We start from the raw sequence: 19,908 nt of genomic DNA on the forward strand, positions 1-19,908 counted from the left end.
GCACCAAGTTTGGCAGCCCCCCGCGAAGGCAGGGTGAGTGGCTCCTTGCCACATGGCAGTCACTGCTTAGTAAAACCTGGGACTTGCATCACGCCCTTGTACTGAAAGAAGTGACAGTAAGGGCCACCTGGGCCTGGCCAAAGTTGTCTTCATCTTGCAGGCCTCCTCCGCGTTTGGGTGGGAGAGCGGCAGGAAAATCCCCACTGAGCAGGATCCAAGTAAAACCTAGACCTGTCGTGAATGCAAATGGCCGGAAGACAAACGAGCTAGGTAGGTGAGCGTGCTCTGTGCCATTTTATTGGTGGTGGTAAAACGTCACCAAGAATGTGTAAGGCAGATGAGAATACTGGGGCTGAAGACATTTCACCCCGCAACATTGTCTAGGTCCAGGCAGAGGAATCCGGCGAGCTTTTGGAGAAACAGATATGAATACAGGATTGCACTGAACTGTACTGGTGAACTGACCCAGCCATAAGTCTCACAGCTCTTAACACTTCTTTTTATTAGTTACTGTCTTCCTATTAGCAACCATAATCTTTATTTTATGAGGGTTTTTTTCTTTTTAAGGAAATGAAAATAAAATACCAATAAAATGTTTTTAAAACAGGATTGTGCCAGCTACACTGTTTGTCACAGTACATACGGGGGGAGGACCTGGCAGGGGACAGGGACTCCTAGAATGTGGATGACGTTGTTGCATGATCGTTATGCCGTGTATTTGTTCTCCACGATTTTCTGGATTATATTTCAATAAAAATTTTATGCGAAGAGGCCGTGTCTCTCATTGGCAGAGATGGATAATTCAGTCATTATTTAGGATGAGTAATGTTCTATTTATCCAGGAACTATAGAATATCCTGGAAATCTTTCTTGCTTTGCGAGTAAACGTCGAAGCACTACGTGATTGCCAGATGGGCCCTCTATATCGTACAACGACCATCTTTATCTTCTTGGTTAGAAAGTGCGGACTTAGCTTCAGAGTGAAGACTTGCCATCAGAACGCTGTTCTGGCCGTGTCCTCTGGTCACTGCCCTTCCTGTGAAAGACGCTGCCCTCCCCCAGCCCCCCAGGACCAGCTTGAGGAGTTTGGAGCTGGCAGGAGGATGAGTTCACCTCCATCCCCTCCTTGGGGAGAAGAATCTGGGCTAATCCTCAGAAAATGTTCCTGCCACCTTACTGGCAATTATTTAAAAATAATTTTCTGTAGGCTCCTTGATTTGTTTTACCAATTCTATAACAGAACACTAATCAAGGTATTTTTTATATATAGGCACATTAAAAATTAAGATTCAATATTTACTTTGTTTTCAAATCCTGCAACTAACTGTATGAGCTAATTAAAGCATACATCTTCTTCCCCTTTGAATTAACAAAAAATAAAATTGCCACTGCATTTTCAAGTGTTCATGGGAGGAGATGGGTAGAGGGCGTATATGTGGACCTGCTTCCCAAAGACGAAAAAGGAAAACTATGCAGGGAGGTGCTTACTGTCCTCTGGCTCCATGAACTCGATTCTGATGGGATCCTAGTTAACAGACAAGGGTTTAAACGTATTAGAAGCCAATTCTGTTGAAGATTTGAAGCAAAGGTAGATGAGCTCCACCAGACAAATAGGAGATTAGAATTGATACCTTAAATGTACACTCCAAACCCATCCAAACAGAACTTCAGCTTTCTATTTGCTTTTTCTTCTTAATAATGAATTTCTTGTCCTTGGGAAAAAGTACAAATATTGCTGTTTTTAGTTTAGTTATTTTTTTTAAATCTTACCCCCTCCTGCAGAGTTTCCCCAAGGGCTCCTCGCTTTCCCCTACAATCGTTTGATGTGTGACGTCATCTTTCTGCTTCTTTCTGGAAATCTGTGCAGCCCAAGTCCTTGTGATTCTCTCAGCCCCACTTCACACTTCCTTCGCCCGCCACCACCTGTCTTTTCTTGCTCAATATTCACACAATCCTTCTGCTGCCTGCTGGCGCAATCCAACTGTGTTAGTCAGAGAGCTAATTCTGTAGTGAGACAGTAAGCACCCCTGGAAGGTAAAGGAAAGAGATAGTCATAGCAGTCAGTTCATAGCAGGTGGAGGGCCCCTAAAGGTAGTTTCAACATCACTGGCCATTCTGTAGACAAGGCCTGGAGAGACTAATTAGGTGACCAGCTCGAGGTCAGCTGGGACAAGTTTGTCTCAGTTTTCCTTTACCATCCTTCAGGTCCTCCAGTTCTGATCAGGCCTGGCACTGGGTCTAACGTCAGAGCACACAGTGGGACACTTTTGTTCTGGGACCACCTACAGAGCTCGCTCAGTTCCTGGTTTCTGAAAGGCTTTCTATTGCAGTAGTTTGGGATGAGATGTTTTCCTGGTTGGCAGCTCTGAACCCAGACTGTGGAGTCTTTCAAAATATACCAAAACGCAGCGCTGCCAAAAGCATCTTTAAGTGCTGCTTGGGGAATTAAAGAAATTCCACAGGCCTCTTTATAGGCCAATGCACGATGGGAAGGCGGCGAAGTATTAGTGACAAGGACAATATGAACGGCCATCGCACCCGGCTAGGATGAGAGGGACGTGATGTGAGAGGGGGGAGACCTGGGCTGGGGTCAGCAGTCTTCCTCCTACCTTTTCCCCGGGCGTCAGCCCTTCTCTCCCGGACGGTGTCAGCCCCTCCCTGGGCAGCTGGAACCCCGCTTGTCCTCACCGGCCCCAATGCCCCTGGTGGTCTACAGTGGTGCATGCATCTCAAGCATCTGTGGCCAGAGAGCTGATCTCAGAAGCGCTCGGTGGGGCCGCTTGGCCGGAGGCCCGCTGGCACCAAACCACCCGGCCGGCCCCGCCCAGGCAGGGACTAAGGCAGCATCCGCCCGCCTGCTCCCCTCTCTCCAGCGGCGCCAGTCCTCCTGCGCAGCGGCTAGTGCTGCGCGTTTCCCTTCTGCCTGCTGGGTGCAGCCATGGCCACCTCCTCCTCCACGAGGCCCACCGTCCTGGCCTTGACCGCTCTAGCGCTGTTCCTGGTGCTGTGCCTGGGTCCAAGTAAGCGGGGGAATGGCAGGGAGCAGGGGAGGCAGATCGGTGCTGCAGTGGGGGCATAGGGACCCATTTTGAGTCCCGGCAAGGACCAAGGGTGATAGTGGTAGTGGGTTTTGCACTTGCAGGAGTAGCAAGTAATGCGCTTGGGCAAGCTAACAGAGTACCAGGATCAAGGGCAGGGTCTCCAACATGTTTGATAACCTTGGGGGAAAATGAGGACCGGAGGTCCGAAAGAGGAGCAAGAAGTGTTTCAGGACTAAGTAATGCGGGAAGGGGTAATGGGAGCTTGAATCAGGTGGGGCACACATCCCTTTTCCCAGCCCCCATTCCCCGACCCCAGACTGAGGGGATCCAAAAACACATCATCCCGGAGATTCTTTTCCAGGAACTTCCCAGCTGGGTCAAGTCCAGGTAGCAAAGCTATGGGCAGGCCTCACATCCCATATAGGGGAACTGCTCTGAAACAAGAAATGCTTCACCTTCTGTACTTCATGGAGCCCTCAGTGAATAGGTTGAAAATTCCCAAGGAAATGGTCTCTGTAATGATGTGCCCTGCACACATCCGCCCAGAATGAAGCAATTTGGTGAGTGTGCAGACATCTAAACTCTGGGAGTCCATAGACCCCGTGTTAAGAAAGGCAACCTGAAATAGCATATTCTGTCTGGGTAACAGGACCTTCCCGTGTGACCCTGTGTGGTTCGCCAGTGGCCCCATGCATGCATGAGTGCCTTTGAGGCTCCCAGCTGAGAGAGGCAGGTACTGTGACCCAGGACTACTGCTAAGGGAGCAGGGGCTAGAAGGCGTGAAGTGACTTGCTGGTGAAATGAGGCTGGTGCTTTTCCCCCTGCAAAGTAGCTGGACACTGTCTGCTGGAAAAGAAGATTCCCTTGGTTGCTTAGCCTCTGTATTTTGCTTATTCAAAGCATGTATAGAAAGCCAAGCTCCTGGTGCAGGGGAGGGAGGAGCCCTGAGGTTGGAGCTAGGGTCCTTAGAACAGCAGGGGACCTGTTCAGGTGGGGAGAGTACTGCAGTTCTAAATTACAAACTGCAGGGGAGGCTGATGGGTAGTTTCCCAGGGCAGGATTTATCTATCTCATACCCTTTGTTACTTCCGTTTTAAGAAGCACATTCCAAAAAAGTGAGCATTGGCTGTAAGTTATTTCCTTTCAGGGCTTGTACTTTATTTCATTCATCCCAAGAACATAGTGAAAGGAGTCAATTAAATATCACAGTATCATCATCAAGCTGTGATGTGAAAGTTCTTATGACTTAAAGTGAATATCACTATATCTATGTAGAGTCCCCAAGGCGGCTCTTTACGACATCCAAAAACATTTCATGGGGAAAAAAGATCATTGCCCCTCTTAATCAATTAATAAATTGATCAAAAGGGCATCTTGCAATTCTGAACCTGCCGGGAGATCTATACCAGGTAAGTACATTTGATAAATTCAAAAGTGCCTATTATCCAGAGTAGAAATAGTAACTGATGGTGTTGGAGTTAAAAACAAAAGATCTATACTACAGGAAAAAAATCACAGTTATTTACTTGTTCTTTATTTTTTCTTCAGACAAATTTAGTACGGTGTTCAATCATATGTGTTAATATTTATAGTTGTCAACATAAAAAATGTCCAACGTGTAGGGAATTTATATGAGTTTTTTTTTAAGCCAAACTGATGACAATTGCCATGGAGCAAAATCTCAAGTGATTGAGAAAATACTCCAGAGAATGGTAGTTCTGCCACTTATTTTATATAATACAATCGAAGGAGATGTAAGAGGGTTACATGAAATCCACTGGTGATAGATTTGGGAAGTGGGAGAAAGCAAAGCTGGGAAATATATGGGATTGGATAAAAAGCAAACCAAATGGACACATTGTTCTTTTACATTTGTGTATATAGGATCGTTATCAGTTAACACGATAAGATAACACTGATGGTTTTGTGGTCTCTGCTCTGGTACAGTGAGGGGTCTGGAAAAAAGGAAATCGCCCTGACATTCCAAAGGTATGTTATTGTAGATGCAAAAAAAACAATAGACGGGCTCAGTTAAGGTAAAGATTGACCTTTGTCAGGGAAGATGCTGGTCTAGGACATGACCACTGCCATAACTCACTTAGTTAGAAAGTTTTAATTTCAGACCATCCTATGCGGTTACTTTCAGTCTCTGAATTTGCAAGGACACCATGCTTACCAAGCTTGTCAGGCTTAGTATGGGCCCCTTTTTGGTAATGGGCACAGTGGCAATAGTGACATTTCACAGTTTAGGGTTTATCCATGCTTTTCAGTTGTATTGCTCAGAATTGGTGAGGCTTCAAATCTGGAGTAGTGGTGGCACATTTGCTGCAAGAAATTGCAGCCTCATTGCAAATGCTTAAACCAGTTGTCTATTTCAACATCACATCACATTTCAGATGGAGGGACTTACTCTGCGTGCATTGTTGGAGATCAACAAATGTTAAGATAGTAATGAATGCTAATATTAGTGCCAAGGAACATCCCTGTCTGCTTTGGGAAATGTTTTCATTGATTTCTTCATTGACACTTGGAAGGGAAGTATAGCCTTTAAGAGTAGTGCCATGCCCTCTAAATAATCCTGTCTACAGTAGCCCCATCAAGTGCTCATCTCTGCTTATTTATGATCAGAAGCCTCCAGCAACTCTTGATGTGAAACCTCTTGGTGCAGCCTGTGCCAATTTTGCATGGCTTCCCAGTGTTGGAAACCTTACTTCATGTCCTACTCTATGGTCCCAAGGCCCCTTAAAGCATAGCTTTCCTCCCAGAAGTTTTCTTTCTCTAGGGTAAACAACTAGGTTAAACTCTTTTACTTTTTTCTCATATAACACATATTTGGGCCCTTGTCCTCTCTGGACTCACTCCTCTGACCAAAGCTCCCATTATTCTGTGACCTGAAAGTCAGGTGTTGTGAACTGATCAAAGAGCAGAGGGGTGGTCTGATCAGAGTAGCGACAAAACAGAGACAGGACCATCACTTCCTTTCTGCAAGATGCCACCTGTTATTAATGTAACATTAATGTAGCCTAAAATTGTAATTTCTTCTTGTTTTAACTGATTTTAGAGAAAGGAAGAGAGAGAGCACCAGAGCTTGATTGATTTGTCGTTTCACTTATTTCTGCATTCATTGGTTAGTTTTTGTATGTGCCCTGAACAGGGATTGAACCCACAAACTTGGCTTATCAGGACAATGCTCTAACCAACTGAGCTACCTGGCCAGGGCCACAGTTGCTTTTTAAACAACCACATCATTGTAGACTGATGAGATCATACACAATGAAAACCACTAAATTCTTCCATAGGCTGCCACACACTGTGCTACTCTCTGAGCCCATTGCCCCGCAGACACCCAGCCCTCCTATGGAAGACATGAGAGTACCACCACCCGCACTCTATTCCTTCAGTGCGGTCTCTAAAGCTTCTTCCCAAACTGGGCTCCCCAGCCGGAATACCTATTCTAAAGGCAGTTGAGTATCACTCAAATTCAGATACTTATGGAGGGCTAATTAGAACTGGCTATTTATGGACCATGGGGTGTCCATAAATAGCCAGATTGACTTGGGCCCAGAAGTGTTCAAATTTAAATTTTGTAAACACTGGCATGCCAATAAAACACATCTGCAGGAAAAGTTCAGCTGCAGGCATCCAATTTGTGACCTTTCACTACAAATGTGGGGGTTTTTTTCCCCTCAACTACGTACTAAAGTTTTTTAAGCATTAATCTTATTTAGATCCCATACACTTTTGAGAGTCTGGCAAAAGCTATGGCTTCTTTTCCCAGAAAACTGTGCCTTTGCAGATAGAAACACAGGTTTGGGGCCTGTCCATGGAGAGAGGGAGGTTAAGTACCTGCTCAAGAAAGTAGGCACTACCATCTCAATGCCTGTCCATCTGAGGCCAGACTAGCTCCTTATCCCTGAAGACACTTGGCTCAGTACTTACGAGGCTGGGCTTTTTCCCAGGGGCTTTGACAAGCCTTATACTTACATGTGGCACTTAAGGATCAGAGGCGTTGATGGTCCTCAAACCGGATCACCCCATGGAGCGGGGTATTCTGTCAGGCTAGACGTGTTATTTTCCATTGAAATGATTGGGCTGAATAGAAACATTTTTAGAAGTGAAGAAAAATAATAGTGAGGCTTCTGGTCAAATGGTGGTGTAGACAGACATGGCTTGCTTCTTAGCACAACCACATTAAAATTACAACTAAAATATAGAACAACCATCACACAGAACCATCAGAAATCAAGTTGAATGGAAGTCTGACAACTATGGAATTAAAGAAACCACATCCATCAAGACTGGCAAGAGGGGCACAGACATGGAACCAGCTAGTCTCTTACCCATGTGTGGCGGATAAAAATTTAGGAGGAATATCTCAGGAGCAAGCAGGCCAGCCCCACACCAGGCCCCCCGGCCTAGGGTTCCAGTGGCAGGAAGATAAGTCCCCACAACTTCTGGCTGCAAAAACCAGTGGGGATTGAGTCGGTGGAAAAACTTCTGGGGCCCCAAGGCAGTTCTTCTTAAAGAACCTACGCATGGACTCACCTACTCAGACTCACTCCCTCTGGGCTGCAGCACTGGGGTGGCAGCTTGAAGGGCACCAGAGGCATACTGGGAGAGGCTGAAGTGTCTGGCATCAGTGCAAGCAGAGGCCATTGTCCCTTTTCTGAGCCCTCCCCCCACAGAGCTATGGAGCCGTCAGGCTGGCACCATATTTGAGACTCCATCAACCTGCCTAACATGGTTTGACCCCCCTTGTAGATCCCCACCCAAATTACAGGCTACCCAAGCTGCTTTTCCATACGAATGGCTGGACTTGATTCATGCTTCACAAGTTCCTAAATCCTATCAAACAAGCAATAGCTGGCCTCAATTACTCCCAGGCCTGGCACTAGCAGCAGCCAGATTAGGTTCACAGCTTGGCTTCACCTGGGAATCTCATATCCCAGCACAAGTAGCAGCCATCTCAGATTGCTTTATAGCTCAGAAATGGTGGTCCTGGGCAAAACACAGGTGGGGGCTGACCTTTGCCTACACCACCCAGGAAACCTCAGAGCCAACAGACCCAGTGGACACCTACAGACCACTTCAGGGCACCACCACCCTACCCCTACACAGCTGATTCTACACAGAAGGCAGAGGTTGGTGGTCAGTGATCACAGCCAGTCCCTGCAGCTGACTGGCCTGGGTAAAATCCTCCCATTGATCTGCCAACAGCAACTAAGCCTCAACTACAAGAGGAAGGTGTACTCAGCCCACACAAAGGGTGCACCTCAAATATCCAGCTTGGGTGATAGGGGAGGGTGTGCCACTGGACTCTATAGGACACCTACTACATTAGGGCACACTACCAAGATATGGAGTCAAAGCAGCTCTACCTAATACATAGAAACAAATACAGGTAGGCTGCCAAATGAGGAAACAAAGAAATATGGCCCAAATGAAAGAACAGATCAAAACTCCAGAAGAAGAGCTAAACAAAATGGAGATACGCAATCTATCAGAGGCAGAGTTCAAAACACTTGTTATAAGGATAGTCAAGGAACTTACTGAGGACCTCAGCAATGTAAAAAAGATCCAGTCAGAAATGAAGGATTGACTAATTGAAATAAAGAACAATTTACAGGGAAACAACAGTAGAGTGGATGAAGCCGAGAATCAAATCAATGATTTGGAACATAAGGACGCAAAAAACAACCAATCAGAACAAGAAGAAAAAAGAATCCAAGAAAATGAGGGTATAATCAGCCCTCTGGGACAACCTCAAGATGTCCAACATTTACATCATAGGGATACCAGAAGGAGAAGAGAAAGCAAGAAACTGGAAATATATTTGAAAAATAATGAAAGAAAACTTCCCTAATTTGGTGAAGGAATAGATCTACAAGTCCAGGAAGCACAGAGAGTCCCAATCAAGTTGGATCCAAACAGGACCATGCCAAGATACATTATAATTAAAATGCCAAGGGTTAAAGATAAAGAGAGAATCTTAAAAGCAGCAAGAGAAAAGCAGAGAGTTACCTACAAAGGATTTTCCATAAGACTGTCAGCTGATTTCTCAAAAGAAACTTTGCAAGCAAGAAGTATTCAAAGTGATGAAAAGCAAGGACCTACATCCAAGATTACTCTATCCAGCAAAGCTATCATTTAGAATGGGAGGGCAGATAAAGTGCTTCCCAGATAAGGTAAAGCTAAAGGAGTTCATCATCACCAAGCCATTATTACATGAAATGTTAACAGTACTTATTTAAGAAAAAGCAGATCAAAACTATGAGCATTAAAATGACAACAAACTCACAATTATCAACAACTGAATCTAAAAAAGAAAAACAAAGTTAGCAAACAACCAGAACAGGAACAAAGTCATAGGTATGGGGGTGATTTGGAGGGTTATCAGCTGAGAGGGGGGAGGGAGAGAAAGGAAGAAATGGTGCAGGGATTAAGAAGCATAATTGGGAGCAACAAAATAGACAGGGGATGTTAAGAATAGTATAGGAAAGGGAGAAGCCAAAGAACTTACATGCACAACCCATGGACATGCACTAAGGGTGGGGATTGCTGGAGGGAAGTGGGTGCGAGGCGAAGGGGGGCAAAGGGAAAAAATTGGGACAACTATAACAGCAATAAAATATACTTAAAAAAATCTTTTCAAAAACAGCAAATAGTGCAAGGTATACCTGATTATAAGATGGTCAGAACAAGCTACAAACTGGGCTGAATTTTGGAGAGCTACAGTATGTCCCTTGGCTTGTGAACACATAACTCCCATTTCTGCCTGCCCCTGTCTTCCGACAACTACCTTCTCTGTCCTCTCCTCTTATTATAAGGACACTAGTCACTGGATTTAGAGCCCACCCAAGTTCAGTGTGATAACACCTCAAGAGCTTTAACTACTTGTGTCTGCAAATACCCTATTTCCAAATAAGTTCATATTCAGAGGTTTCAGGTGGACATGAACTGGGTGAGGAGGGCACGTCCACCCCACTATGCCATGAAAAGACAAAGTCTGTAGGAAGGTACATATGACAGATGGCTGGCCCTCATAATAAGACAGAAGGGCTGAAAGAACATGTCTCTTTTCCCAGGGACTAGGTCATATTGGAATGCCCTTGGTCAGCCATGGTGATTATCCCCAGTCTGAGTCATGGGCAGCCTGTGCTGCTTTTTCTGGACGACAGGGAATACAACAAGCCTTTAACACGGTAATACTATCAAGTCGCCAAATGAAGATGGAGGCACACAGTGATTTTTTCCAACTGATTTTTGCATTTGAGAAATTAAAGAGTACAGTTCAACTCTGAACCTGACTTCTATTTTCATTCCTTTAGGTGCCATAAATGGAAATAAACTCAAGCTGATGCTTCAGAAACAGGAAGGTAAATATATCCCAAGTGGGTAACCGTTGCATCCCTCACAGGATTAAAGAGAGATGGCGGTGTTGAACGTGCTCACTGGGGTCGTGTATCGGGCAGCCACCAAGTACTTAGTCCTCAAAGGTTAGCAGATATGAAGAGCTTATTCTGTGGGCATGTGCTGTGACATTTTATTAGGTAAATATTATTGCCAGTAAATGTGTGAAGGTTGTTTTTCTGAAAGTGGTCAGTGTGGACGCAGGAATAAAAGAAGCAGTGCTACTGTGTTAATTGAATGCACATGTCTAAACTTAGAGCATATCCTCTGGAGCCCAGAAAAGCTCAGTTGGGGGGTGTGCATGTCTTGTATTGTATGGTAGTCCATATCCAGTTAGCTATTGGGGGAAGGGTTAAACAGAAAAGCCTTTTGTTACTAACACTTGTTGTGGAAAATACTCCTAAGATAAATGTGGTAGACAGCAGGAAAGTGTCACAGAAATGGGACAGTCTGGGAGCCACACACTGAGCTGGGCCCACTGTCATCAGACCAGTGGTGTGGTCTTGTGAAGGCCACTGCCCCTCTTGGAATTTTCATCTTTACCTATAAAATTAAGAAGTTTCCTGTCCCTTAGAAATTGTGTGGGCACATTTCGGATGTGGACATTTAATCACTTCTTGTCTCTCTGAGTTAGCAGGGACTCTAGTAGGTTCAAGTCGGCTCCCGACAGGGCCTCAAGCTCTTACTCGCATGCTTCCCGGTTGCCCCTCAGGGAACCAGGTGCTGGGCACAGGCAGCTCTCTAAGGGTCAGGGGGCTCCTGGGGCATCTTTCCCAACATTTCCAGCTGCGCATGAGGCCTTGGTCCCTCTGCAGTCTCTGAGGCTCCTTGGAGTGCTTCCTTCCCATGCTGGGCCACCAGCCATCTCCCCAGAGGACAACCTGGTGACAGAAGGTCTCACAGGGCCAGCCTGACAAAGGTGGAGCTGGAGAGGAAACCGCCAGGATAATCATAAGTCCTGGGTGCATAGCCTCAACTCTTATTCAGGTCAAGCCAAGAAATACATATGGAATGCCTTCTGTGTGCCAAAGAGTGCAGCAGGCCCTGAGGGAAGTCAACAGATAAGCAAAGAGTGAAAAATCAAACTCCCTCATATTTTTCCCTTTGGCCAGTGAACACATGGGACACTTCCATTACCCTGTACAGCCTTCATAACAACACGGAGGCAGGGATGGTCAGTCCAGTTTTACAGATGAGGGGCAGGCTCACAGCCAGGCAGCAGGGGCAGGCCCAGTGGCACAGCTGCTTTCCCCGGGCACCTCCTGTCAAGGTGCTACCTTTCAAAGAGTTGAGACCACACAGAGAGACATCAGAGGAAGCACGTTACAGCAAGCATCGGGACACTTCCAGACTCAGTCCACTCGTCAGTGATCTGTGAGGCCCACAGATGGTGGCCTAAGGCAGCACTGTGTGTTCTAGTGATCTGCCCTGAGCACTTGCCGTACTGTGAGGCTGGGCCTGGTCCGGTCCCCTGAGGGCTCACCATTCCAGTCCTTTTTACTCCCTTAGTTTCTTAGCAAGCACAGTGCTCTCTTGTCTGCATGTACACTGCATATGCACCAGGGTGACACTAGACATCCTGTCATTTGTGAATACAGAGCCCAGGGGTTAAGCCACCCTCCCCTGCGTGAGGCTGAGGGTCTGAGCGTGGTGAGTGGCTAGGGACAATTAACTGAATTTCATTTCTACCCTGGGCCTGAGAACTTGAAGGGCAGCCCATGCCCTTTTACACAGCAGTAACAGGAGAGCCTACTAACAAGGACCCCATGTACAAATGAAGCTGAGTCAAAATCATCCTGCCCATGTGGCACTGGATGGGATGTATAATAGTGATTTACCCCAACAAGAAGAGAAAAGGAATTTGGGGGTGGGAATTATTCATTTCAGCACCTGCTCCAAAGAAAACTGACGTGGCTGTTGATGAGAGCAGAGCCAAAGACTTCTTAGGCAGCCTGAAGCGCCAGAGACGGCAGCTGTGGGACCGGACTCGACCCGAGGTCCAGCAGTGGTACCAGCAGTTCCTCTACATGGGCTTCGACGAGGCGGTGGGTGTTCTCTCCTGCTGGGGCTGGCTTCCTGCAGGACAGTGTGTGTGTGTGGGGGGGGTGGAGACAGGGGTACAGCTTGGGGAAACACAGCACAATTAGGCTTCATTATTCACTCCAAAAGTGCAAGCCCCCACTGTATGACCCAAGAGCTATCCAGGCTTTGGGTCATGTGACCATCAGTATAAGGACAGCAGCTGGAATTTTCCATCACATGGGTCTGAAAGGGAATCCCTTCCAACATGTTTGGGAAGCAGAATTCCAGTGAGGTAACTGCCCAAATTGGGTGGAACTTAGATTCATTGAGAATCTGATTTTTTTTAACAGTTTTGCACGGGTGTTCTCTTTGTGTGTGTGTGTGTGTGGTAAAGGTTCTGCTTTATTTTTTTTAATTTTATTTTTTAATATATTTTATTGATTATGCTATTACAGTTGTCCCATTTCTCCCCTTCACTCCCTCCATCCTGCACACCCACTCCCTCCCATATTTCCCCCCTATAGTTCATGTCCATGGATCATACATATAAATTCCTTGGCTTCTACATTTCCTATACTATTCTTACCCTCCCCCTGTCTATTTTCTACCTACCATTCATGCTACTTATTCTCTGTACCTTTCCACCCTCTCTCCCCTCCCACTCCCCTGTTGATTACCCTCCATGTGATCTCCATTTCTGTGGTTCTGTTCCTGTTCTAGTTGTTTGCTTAGTTTGCTTTTGTTTTTGTTTTAGGTGTGGTTGTTAATAACTGTGAGTTTGCTGTCATTTTTACTGTTCCTATTTTTATCTTCTTTTTCTTAGATAAATCCCTTTAACATTTCATATAATAAGGGCTTGGTGATGATGAACTCCTTTAACTTGACCTTATCTGAGAAGCACTTTATCTGCCCTTCCATTATAAATGAAAGCTTTGCTGGATAGAGTCATCTTGGATGTAGGTCCTTGCCTTTCATGCCTTGGAATACTTCTTTCCAGCCCCTTCTTGCCTGTAAGGTCTCTTTTGAGAAGTCAGCTGATAGTCTTATGGGAACCCCTTTGTAGGTAACTGTGTCCTTTTCTCTTGCTGCTTCTAAGATTTTCTCCTTATCTTTAATCTTGGGTAATGTAATTATGATGTACCTTGGTGTGTTCCTCCTTGGGTCCAGCTTCTTTGGGACTCTCTGAACTTCCTGGACTTCCCAGAAGTCTATTTCCTTTGCCAGATTAGGGAAGTTCTCCTTCATTATTTGTTCAAATAAGTTTTCAATTTTTTGCTCTTCCTCTTCTCCTTCTGGTACCCCTATAATTCAGATGTTGGAATGTTTAAAGATGTTCTAGAGGTTCCTAAGCCTCTCCTCAGTTTTTTGAATTCTTGTTTCTTCATTCTTTTCTGGTTGGATGTTTCTTTCTTCCTTCTGGTCCACACCGTTGATTTGAGTTCCAGTTTCCTTCCCATCACTATTGGTACCCTATACGTTTTCCTTTATTTCTCTTAGCATATCCTTCATTTTTTCATCTAATTTGTGACTGAATTCAACCAATTCTGTGAGCTTCCTGACTACCAGTGTTTTGAACTGTGCATCTGATAGGTTGGCTATCTCTTCATCGCTTAGTTGTGTGTTTTCTGGATCTTTGATCTGTTCTTTCATTTGGGCCTCTTTTTTTTTGTCTTGGCGTGCCTGATACATAAATGGGTGGAGCCTTAGGTGTTCACCAGGGTGGGGTAACTCTGGTCGCTGCGCTGTGACATTATATGTGTGTGTGTGGGGGGGGGGTCCGATAGGGAGCAATGGCGCTTGCTCCACTCTCTTTCCATCTTCAGTCACTCGCTCTGCTACCCACAGTCAAATTGGGCCCTTCTGGTGCTGCTTCCGGAGTGGGTGGGTTTGTGTACATTCTGGGACCCTGTGGGTCTCTCCAACAAACTCTCCCGTGAGGCTGGGAGTTTCTCCTGCTGCCCTCTCAACCCCCACAGGTGTTTTCAATCAGTGGTCTGAGGCTTTATTTCCCCAAGCTGGAACTCTGGGTTGCACGGTCTGTCACCCAGTCCACCGGCTGCTGCCTTGTGGGCCAGCTGCAGCTTTGCCCACCTCGCTGCACAATCCGCCAGCTCACTGGGTCCGCCAGCCGCCACCTTGCTACAAGTCCTCTCCACTCAGCTGCCCCTCTCTGCCTCTCCTACCGCTCTGGATGAAGGTTTCTTCTGTATCTCCTTGGCTGTCGGACTTCCATAGAGTTCGATTTTTTGTCAGTTCTGGTTGTTTTTTGTTTTTAAATGGTTGTTGTCCTTCTTTTGGTTGTTTAAGGAGGCACAGTGTGTTTTCCTATGCCTCCATCTTGGCCAGAACTGCATGGGTGTTCTTAAAATAACTCACAACCTCCCCAAAACATTTTCAGCTTTACATCAAAAAATGTCAGAAACAACAAGATCAGTGCAAAGACCCATGAAGACAGTGGAAAGAGATGAAAATGGACTTTTAATGAGAAATGGGTCTTTGCAGATGTTTAGGGGATAATTTGTTGATGCGTTTGCAGAAGATGGTTCAGTTCATGTGTCCAGGTAGTGTGAGTGGACATCTTCACCAAATTATGGGGAAAAGTTTTTTGTAATCACAGCCTCCCAACTGGGGACCAGGGTGAGGGACTCTGCTGCACAGAACTGGGCAGGGTGACTGACAGGGCTGCGTGGGGCTCAGGAGGAGCACAGTGTGTGAGGCTTAGTGTGGAGAGCATTGAGCCTGCCACCCCAGCCAGGGGTGGAAGAAGGGCGGCATCTCCAAGGAGGGCAAATGGAAGTGTTTTTCTAAATGGACCCGTGACTCATAGTGTGAATCAAGGCTGTATACGAATAACTGCAATAGGTGAAAATAATTAAATCTTTAGAGATATTATTTTTTAAATTAAATTTATTGGAAAACAAAACCAAACATAAATGAACGGGACTACATCAAACTAAAAAGCTTTTGCACGGCAAAGGAAATCATCAACCAAACAAAAAGGCAACCAACCAAATGGGAAAAGATATTTGCAAACAATACCTCTGGTAAGGGGCTAATATTCAAAATATGTAAAGAACTCTTACAACTCAAGAACAATAAAATAAACAATTCAGTTGTAAAATGGGCTGGGGACCTGAAGAGACCATTTTCAATGGCTGCATAAAAGGCAGGCCTGCAGCCCTGTGGTAACATCCTCCTCATTCCCAGCCCTTGGGCATATCAGTCATTCCCCAGATTAGCATTTTGCAATTCAAATACGATTTTTGTTGTGCAAATAGCTAAAAACTTATAGCCAAACTCTGCACAGGAGTGATTGTAGTTCTTATATGAATTAACTTACTTAACATTAACAACAATCCAAAAGGCAGGTGCTATTATTTGCATCTTTGTGTGTAGTTTGTTTCTTACTTACTATTGCACTCTGCCCTGGGGAGTTTCTGGGGCAAAGGTAGAATTATATTTCAGGGTTGTTAAGCAGTGCCAAATGGCACATTCTTATAAGTCATCTGTGAGCGCATCATTTTCTCACATCCCCAGCAGCATCTGGTATTCTGACTGAAAACTTTAAATGTTTACTTATTTGATAGATGAAAATACTCTATCACCTTTTAGCACTTTGCATTTCTTTGATTACCAGTATTTGCAGTTTATGAAATGGCTATTAAGAGTTCAACATGGGCATTTTTTCATATGTCTATGGGCCCTCTGTATGTCCTCTTTGGAGAAATGTCTCTTCAGGTCCTTTGCCCATTTTTAAATTAGATTGTTTGTCTTCTTGGTGTTGAGTTGTATGAGGTCTTTATATATTTTGGAAATTAAATTCTATTGTATTTATCATTGGCGAATATGTTCTCTCATACAGTAGGTTCCTTTTTCATTTTGCTCGTGGTTTCTTTCGCTGTGCAAAAGCTTTTTAGTTTGATGTAGTCTCATTTGTTGGTTTTTTCCTTTGTTTTCCTTGTCCTAGGAGATATAGTGGCAAAAATATTGCTATGTGAGGTGTTTGAATCTTCCTATGTTTTCTTCTAGGATTTTTATGGTTTCAAGACTTACAGTTAAGTCTTTTGTCCATTTTGAGTTTATTGTTGTGTATGGTGTAAGTTGGTGGATTAGTTTCATTTATTTGCATGTATCTGTACAATTTTCCCAAAACCATTTATTGAAGAGACTGTTTTTACTCCATTGTATGCTCTTGCTTCCTTGGCCAAATATTAATTGGTCATAAAGGTGTGCATCACTAATCATCAGAGAGATGCAAATTAAAACTTCAATGAGGTATCTCCTCACGCCTGCCAGAATGACTACTGTCAATAAACCCACAAACAACAGTGGAGAAAAGGGAACCCTTGTGCACTTTTGGTGTGAATACAGATTGGTGTAGCCACTGTGTAAAACAGTATGGAGTTTACTCAAAAAATTAATAATGGAACAGCCTTTTGACCCAGCAATCCCGCTTCTGGGAATATGCCCTAAGAATCCTGAAACACCAATGAGAAAGAATAAACACACCCCTACATTCAGAGCAGCATTATATACAATAGCCAAAGTCTGGAAACAGCCCATGTGCCCATCAGTAGATGAGCGGATAAAAAGCTGTGGTTCATTTACACAATGGAATACCAGGCAGCTGTAAAAAAAAAGGACAAAACTCTTACCCTTTGCAAAGCATGGATGGACCTAGAGATTATTATGCTAAGAGAAATGAACCAGTCAGAGAAAGACACATACCATATGATCTCCCTTATACGTGAAATCTAATGAACAAAATAACTGATGAATAAAATAAAAACAAAGGCATGGACATGGAACAGACCAATAGATCTCAGAGGGGAGAGGGTGGGTGGACTGGATGAAAGAAGGTGAAGGGATTAGCCAAAGAACTCACAGACACAGACAACTGTGTGGTGAAGGCCAGGGGAGGGAGCTAGGGGCAGGGTGGAGGCAGGCAAAGGGAGGAAAATGGAGGACATCTGTAATAGTGTCAACAACAACAAAAAATGAATGTAAAACAAGGGTTCAACATGGGGAAATGGATAAAATAATGTCTGATAACAAAGCCAGAATAAAGGAGGATCAAGTAAGATTGTAATAACTAGGTATGCATAGACAGCTCTAGAAGGAGATCCATCTTAATGTCAACAGTGACTACCTTTGGCAATGGAATTACGATCTTCCTTTTTCTTTGTCCCCCTCCTACATACAGATTTTAAAATATGAGCCTGCATTTTTTTTCTGTAGTCATAAAACATTTTAAAATTTTAGTGAAAAAATGTATTTCAAGCCAAACTTCAAACAAGATTCTAAAATGAGAAAAATCAAAGACCGAGAGTTATTTCACTATGGGAAAAACTGCAGTATTGAGAGGCAGGCCACTGTCCTCCTTTCCGAGGCAGAGGCTGGGGAGGGCTCCGAAGGTGCCCCAGGCTAAGTCAATGGAGACAGACGTTGAGTCCTGCTCATCAGCCTGGCACTGTTGGCCCACTGCTCACCCAGAGAGGATGGCCACCGAGACACCACTGTGGGTGAGGCAGCCCAGCCTCAAGGACTTCTCGATTATCAGTGTTCACTGGCAGTGTTAGTAAAATAAAAATAGATCCCTGAGACCTGACCACCAGAAAATTATATCCAGGAGGTGTGCAGTGGTGCCTGAGAATCTGCATTGTAAGCATCCCTGAGACTTGGAAGCAGTGGTACACTGGCCACACTTTGAGAAAAACTGGCCCCAAGCCCAAACTTCTAAACACACTCCAACCTCCCCAGGCTATCTTTGTCTGCTTCACTTTTTTGCCCTTACACCAAATCTCTCACCAAGTCCTGAGCATCAATAGGTGCAAGTTTAATCCAAATTCATCATGCAGCTTCACCACCAACAAAAACCTAGTTTCTCCTTTAAAAATGGGTTAATAGCAAACACTTGTATCCCATACTGTAAATCTGAACATTATTCTTCGCTTCTCACTCATCTACAGACCTTCTTCCCTTTTATTTTTATTAACTTCAACTGTCTGTTTTCATACGTTTCTCTCGGGTACTGTAGGCTTCCTGAAGGCAGAGAATGTCTTACTCGTGTTGGGTGGCCCTCCAGAGCCCAGCTCAGGGCCTGACATGCTGTGTCCATTGAATCAGTGCCTGTGGAATGAATAAGGCACCTGTGCATGCTCTAAGCGACCCCACAAGTACAAAGGAGTCACCGTCAGGAGCACCCAAAATAACCTGCCCTGTGGTTGTACTGTGCCAGTCCCATGACTGATGTAATTCAGCCCACATTTATTATGCGTCTACTATGTGCACTGGAATGGGCCTGGCACTGGAATGGGCCAGGAGGTAAGACAGTGTCTGCCACAGTAACATGTACGGTGCCAGGGGTCAGGCCAAGTTGCTACTGTATGAAGCAGATGTCCATTTTATTTACCAAAGAAAAAAATGTTGATATGTGGGACACATTTAGAAGCTTTCATATGATACTTTCATGGGTATGGGTGTGCACTCCGTTGGGGAAAATGTATTATCAGTCTTCTGTACCCAGCTGCAATGACCTCTGAGCACAGGAATACTACAAGAAGGACTCATTCTTTGGGAGGGTGTTAATCATTGAAGAAAAATCACCACCAAGAAAGCCAGAGGTAAGATGTGGTCAAGAGTGTGTGTGTCCTTAAACCCTCTCTCTATGGTTTTCTCTCTTCTCCTCCAGAAATTTGAAGATGACGTCACCTATTGGCTAAACAGAGATCGGAACGGACACGACTACTATGATTACCACCACCGGCACTATGATGAAGATGCCGCCATTGGTCCCCGGAGCCCGGGCAGCTTTCGGCATGGAGCCAGCGTCAATTACGATGACTACTAACCATTGTCTCACATGTACAGGGAACCAGCAGCAGACCTCCTTCCTCTCCGTAATCCTGGCACACATGTGTTTCTGTCACGCTTTGTTTCAGCAGTCCTTTTCGGCCCACTTTCCATGACCAGAAAGGAAGAGTGAAGCAACTACTATAAGTGCTTTTTGATATTTTATGCAAGTACCTAACAGTGCATTTCTTTAAAAGTGGCAATAAAAGCATTTTGTTAAAAAGTCTCAGAATGGATTTGGATGAAAATTAAGCTGCCGACAGTTTTCAGTACCTAGATGTCTCTAAGGTGGAAGTGCCATCTGAGAGGCCCTCTTCGTTATCATCCCAAGTGTAACCCAAGAATCCTCACCACCCCCCAAGCAGACCCTGGGGCTCAGCAGGGGTCTCCTTTTGTTAAAATTTAGTCCACATTAAATGCAATGTATAAAACCAGCAAGAAACTTTAGTTGAGCATTGTTCAAGGTAACAAGTCTAGGCTTTCTGGGTTCCAATCCCTGAGCTAGAGCTGGATCTGTTTAATGTTATCATCCAAGAAATTATAAGTGAATGAAAAAAGCCCAGAGGTTCAGCTGTCTGTTGCC

At 44.8% G+C, this 19,908-nt stretch overlaps 1 protein-coding gene across 1 annotated transcript; it reads left to right on the forward strand.

Moving 5' to 3' along the window:
• Positions 1–2,777: 2,777 nt before the first annotated feature.
• Positions 2,778–19,558, forward strand: ECRG4 (ECRG4 augurin precursor). The gene is made up of 4 exons (XM_024571886.4): positions 2,778–3,020; positions 10,370–10,417; positions 12,339–12,496; positions 19,165–19,558. Exons 1-4 carry the CDS (start codon positions 2,939–2,941, stop codon positions 19,321–19,323), a joined length of 447 nt encoding a protein of 148 aa, XP_024427654.2. The 5' UTR covers positions 2,778–2,938; the 3' UTR covers positions 19,324–19,558.
• The last annotated feature ends 350 nt before the right edge of the window (positions 19,559–19,908 follow it).

This window comes from Desmodus rotundus, chromosome 5, assembly GCF_022682495.2.
Source record: "Desmodus rotundus isolate HL8 chromosome 5, HLdesRot8A.1, whole genome shotgun sequence".
Classification (NCBI taxonomy): Eukaryota; Metazoa; Chordata; class Mammalia; order Chiroptera; family Phyllostomidae; genus Desmodus; species Desmodus rotundus.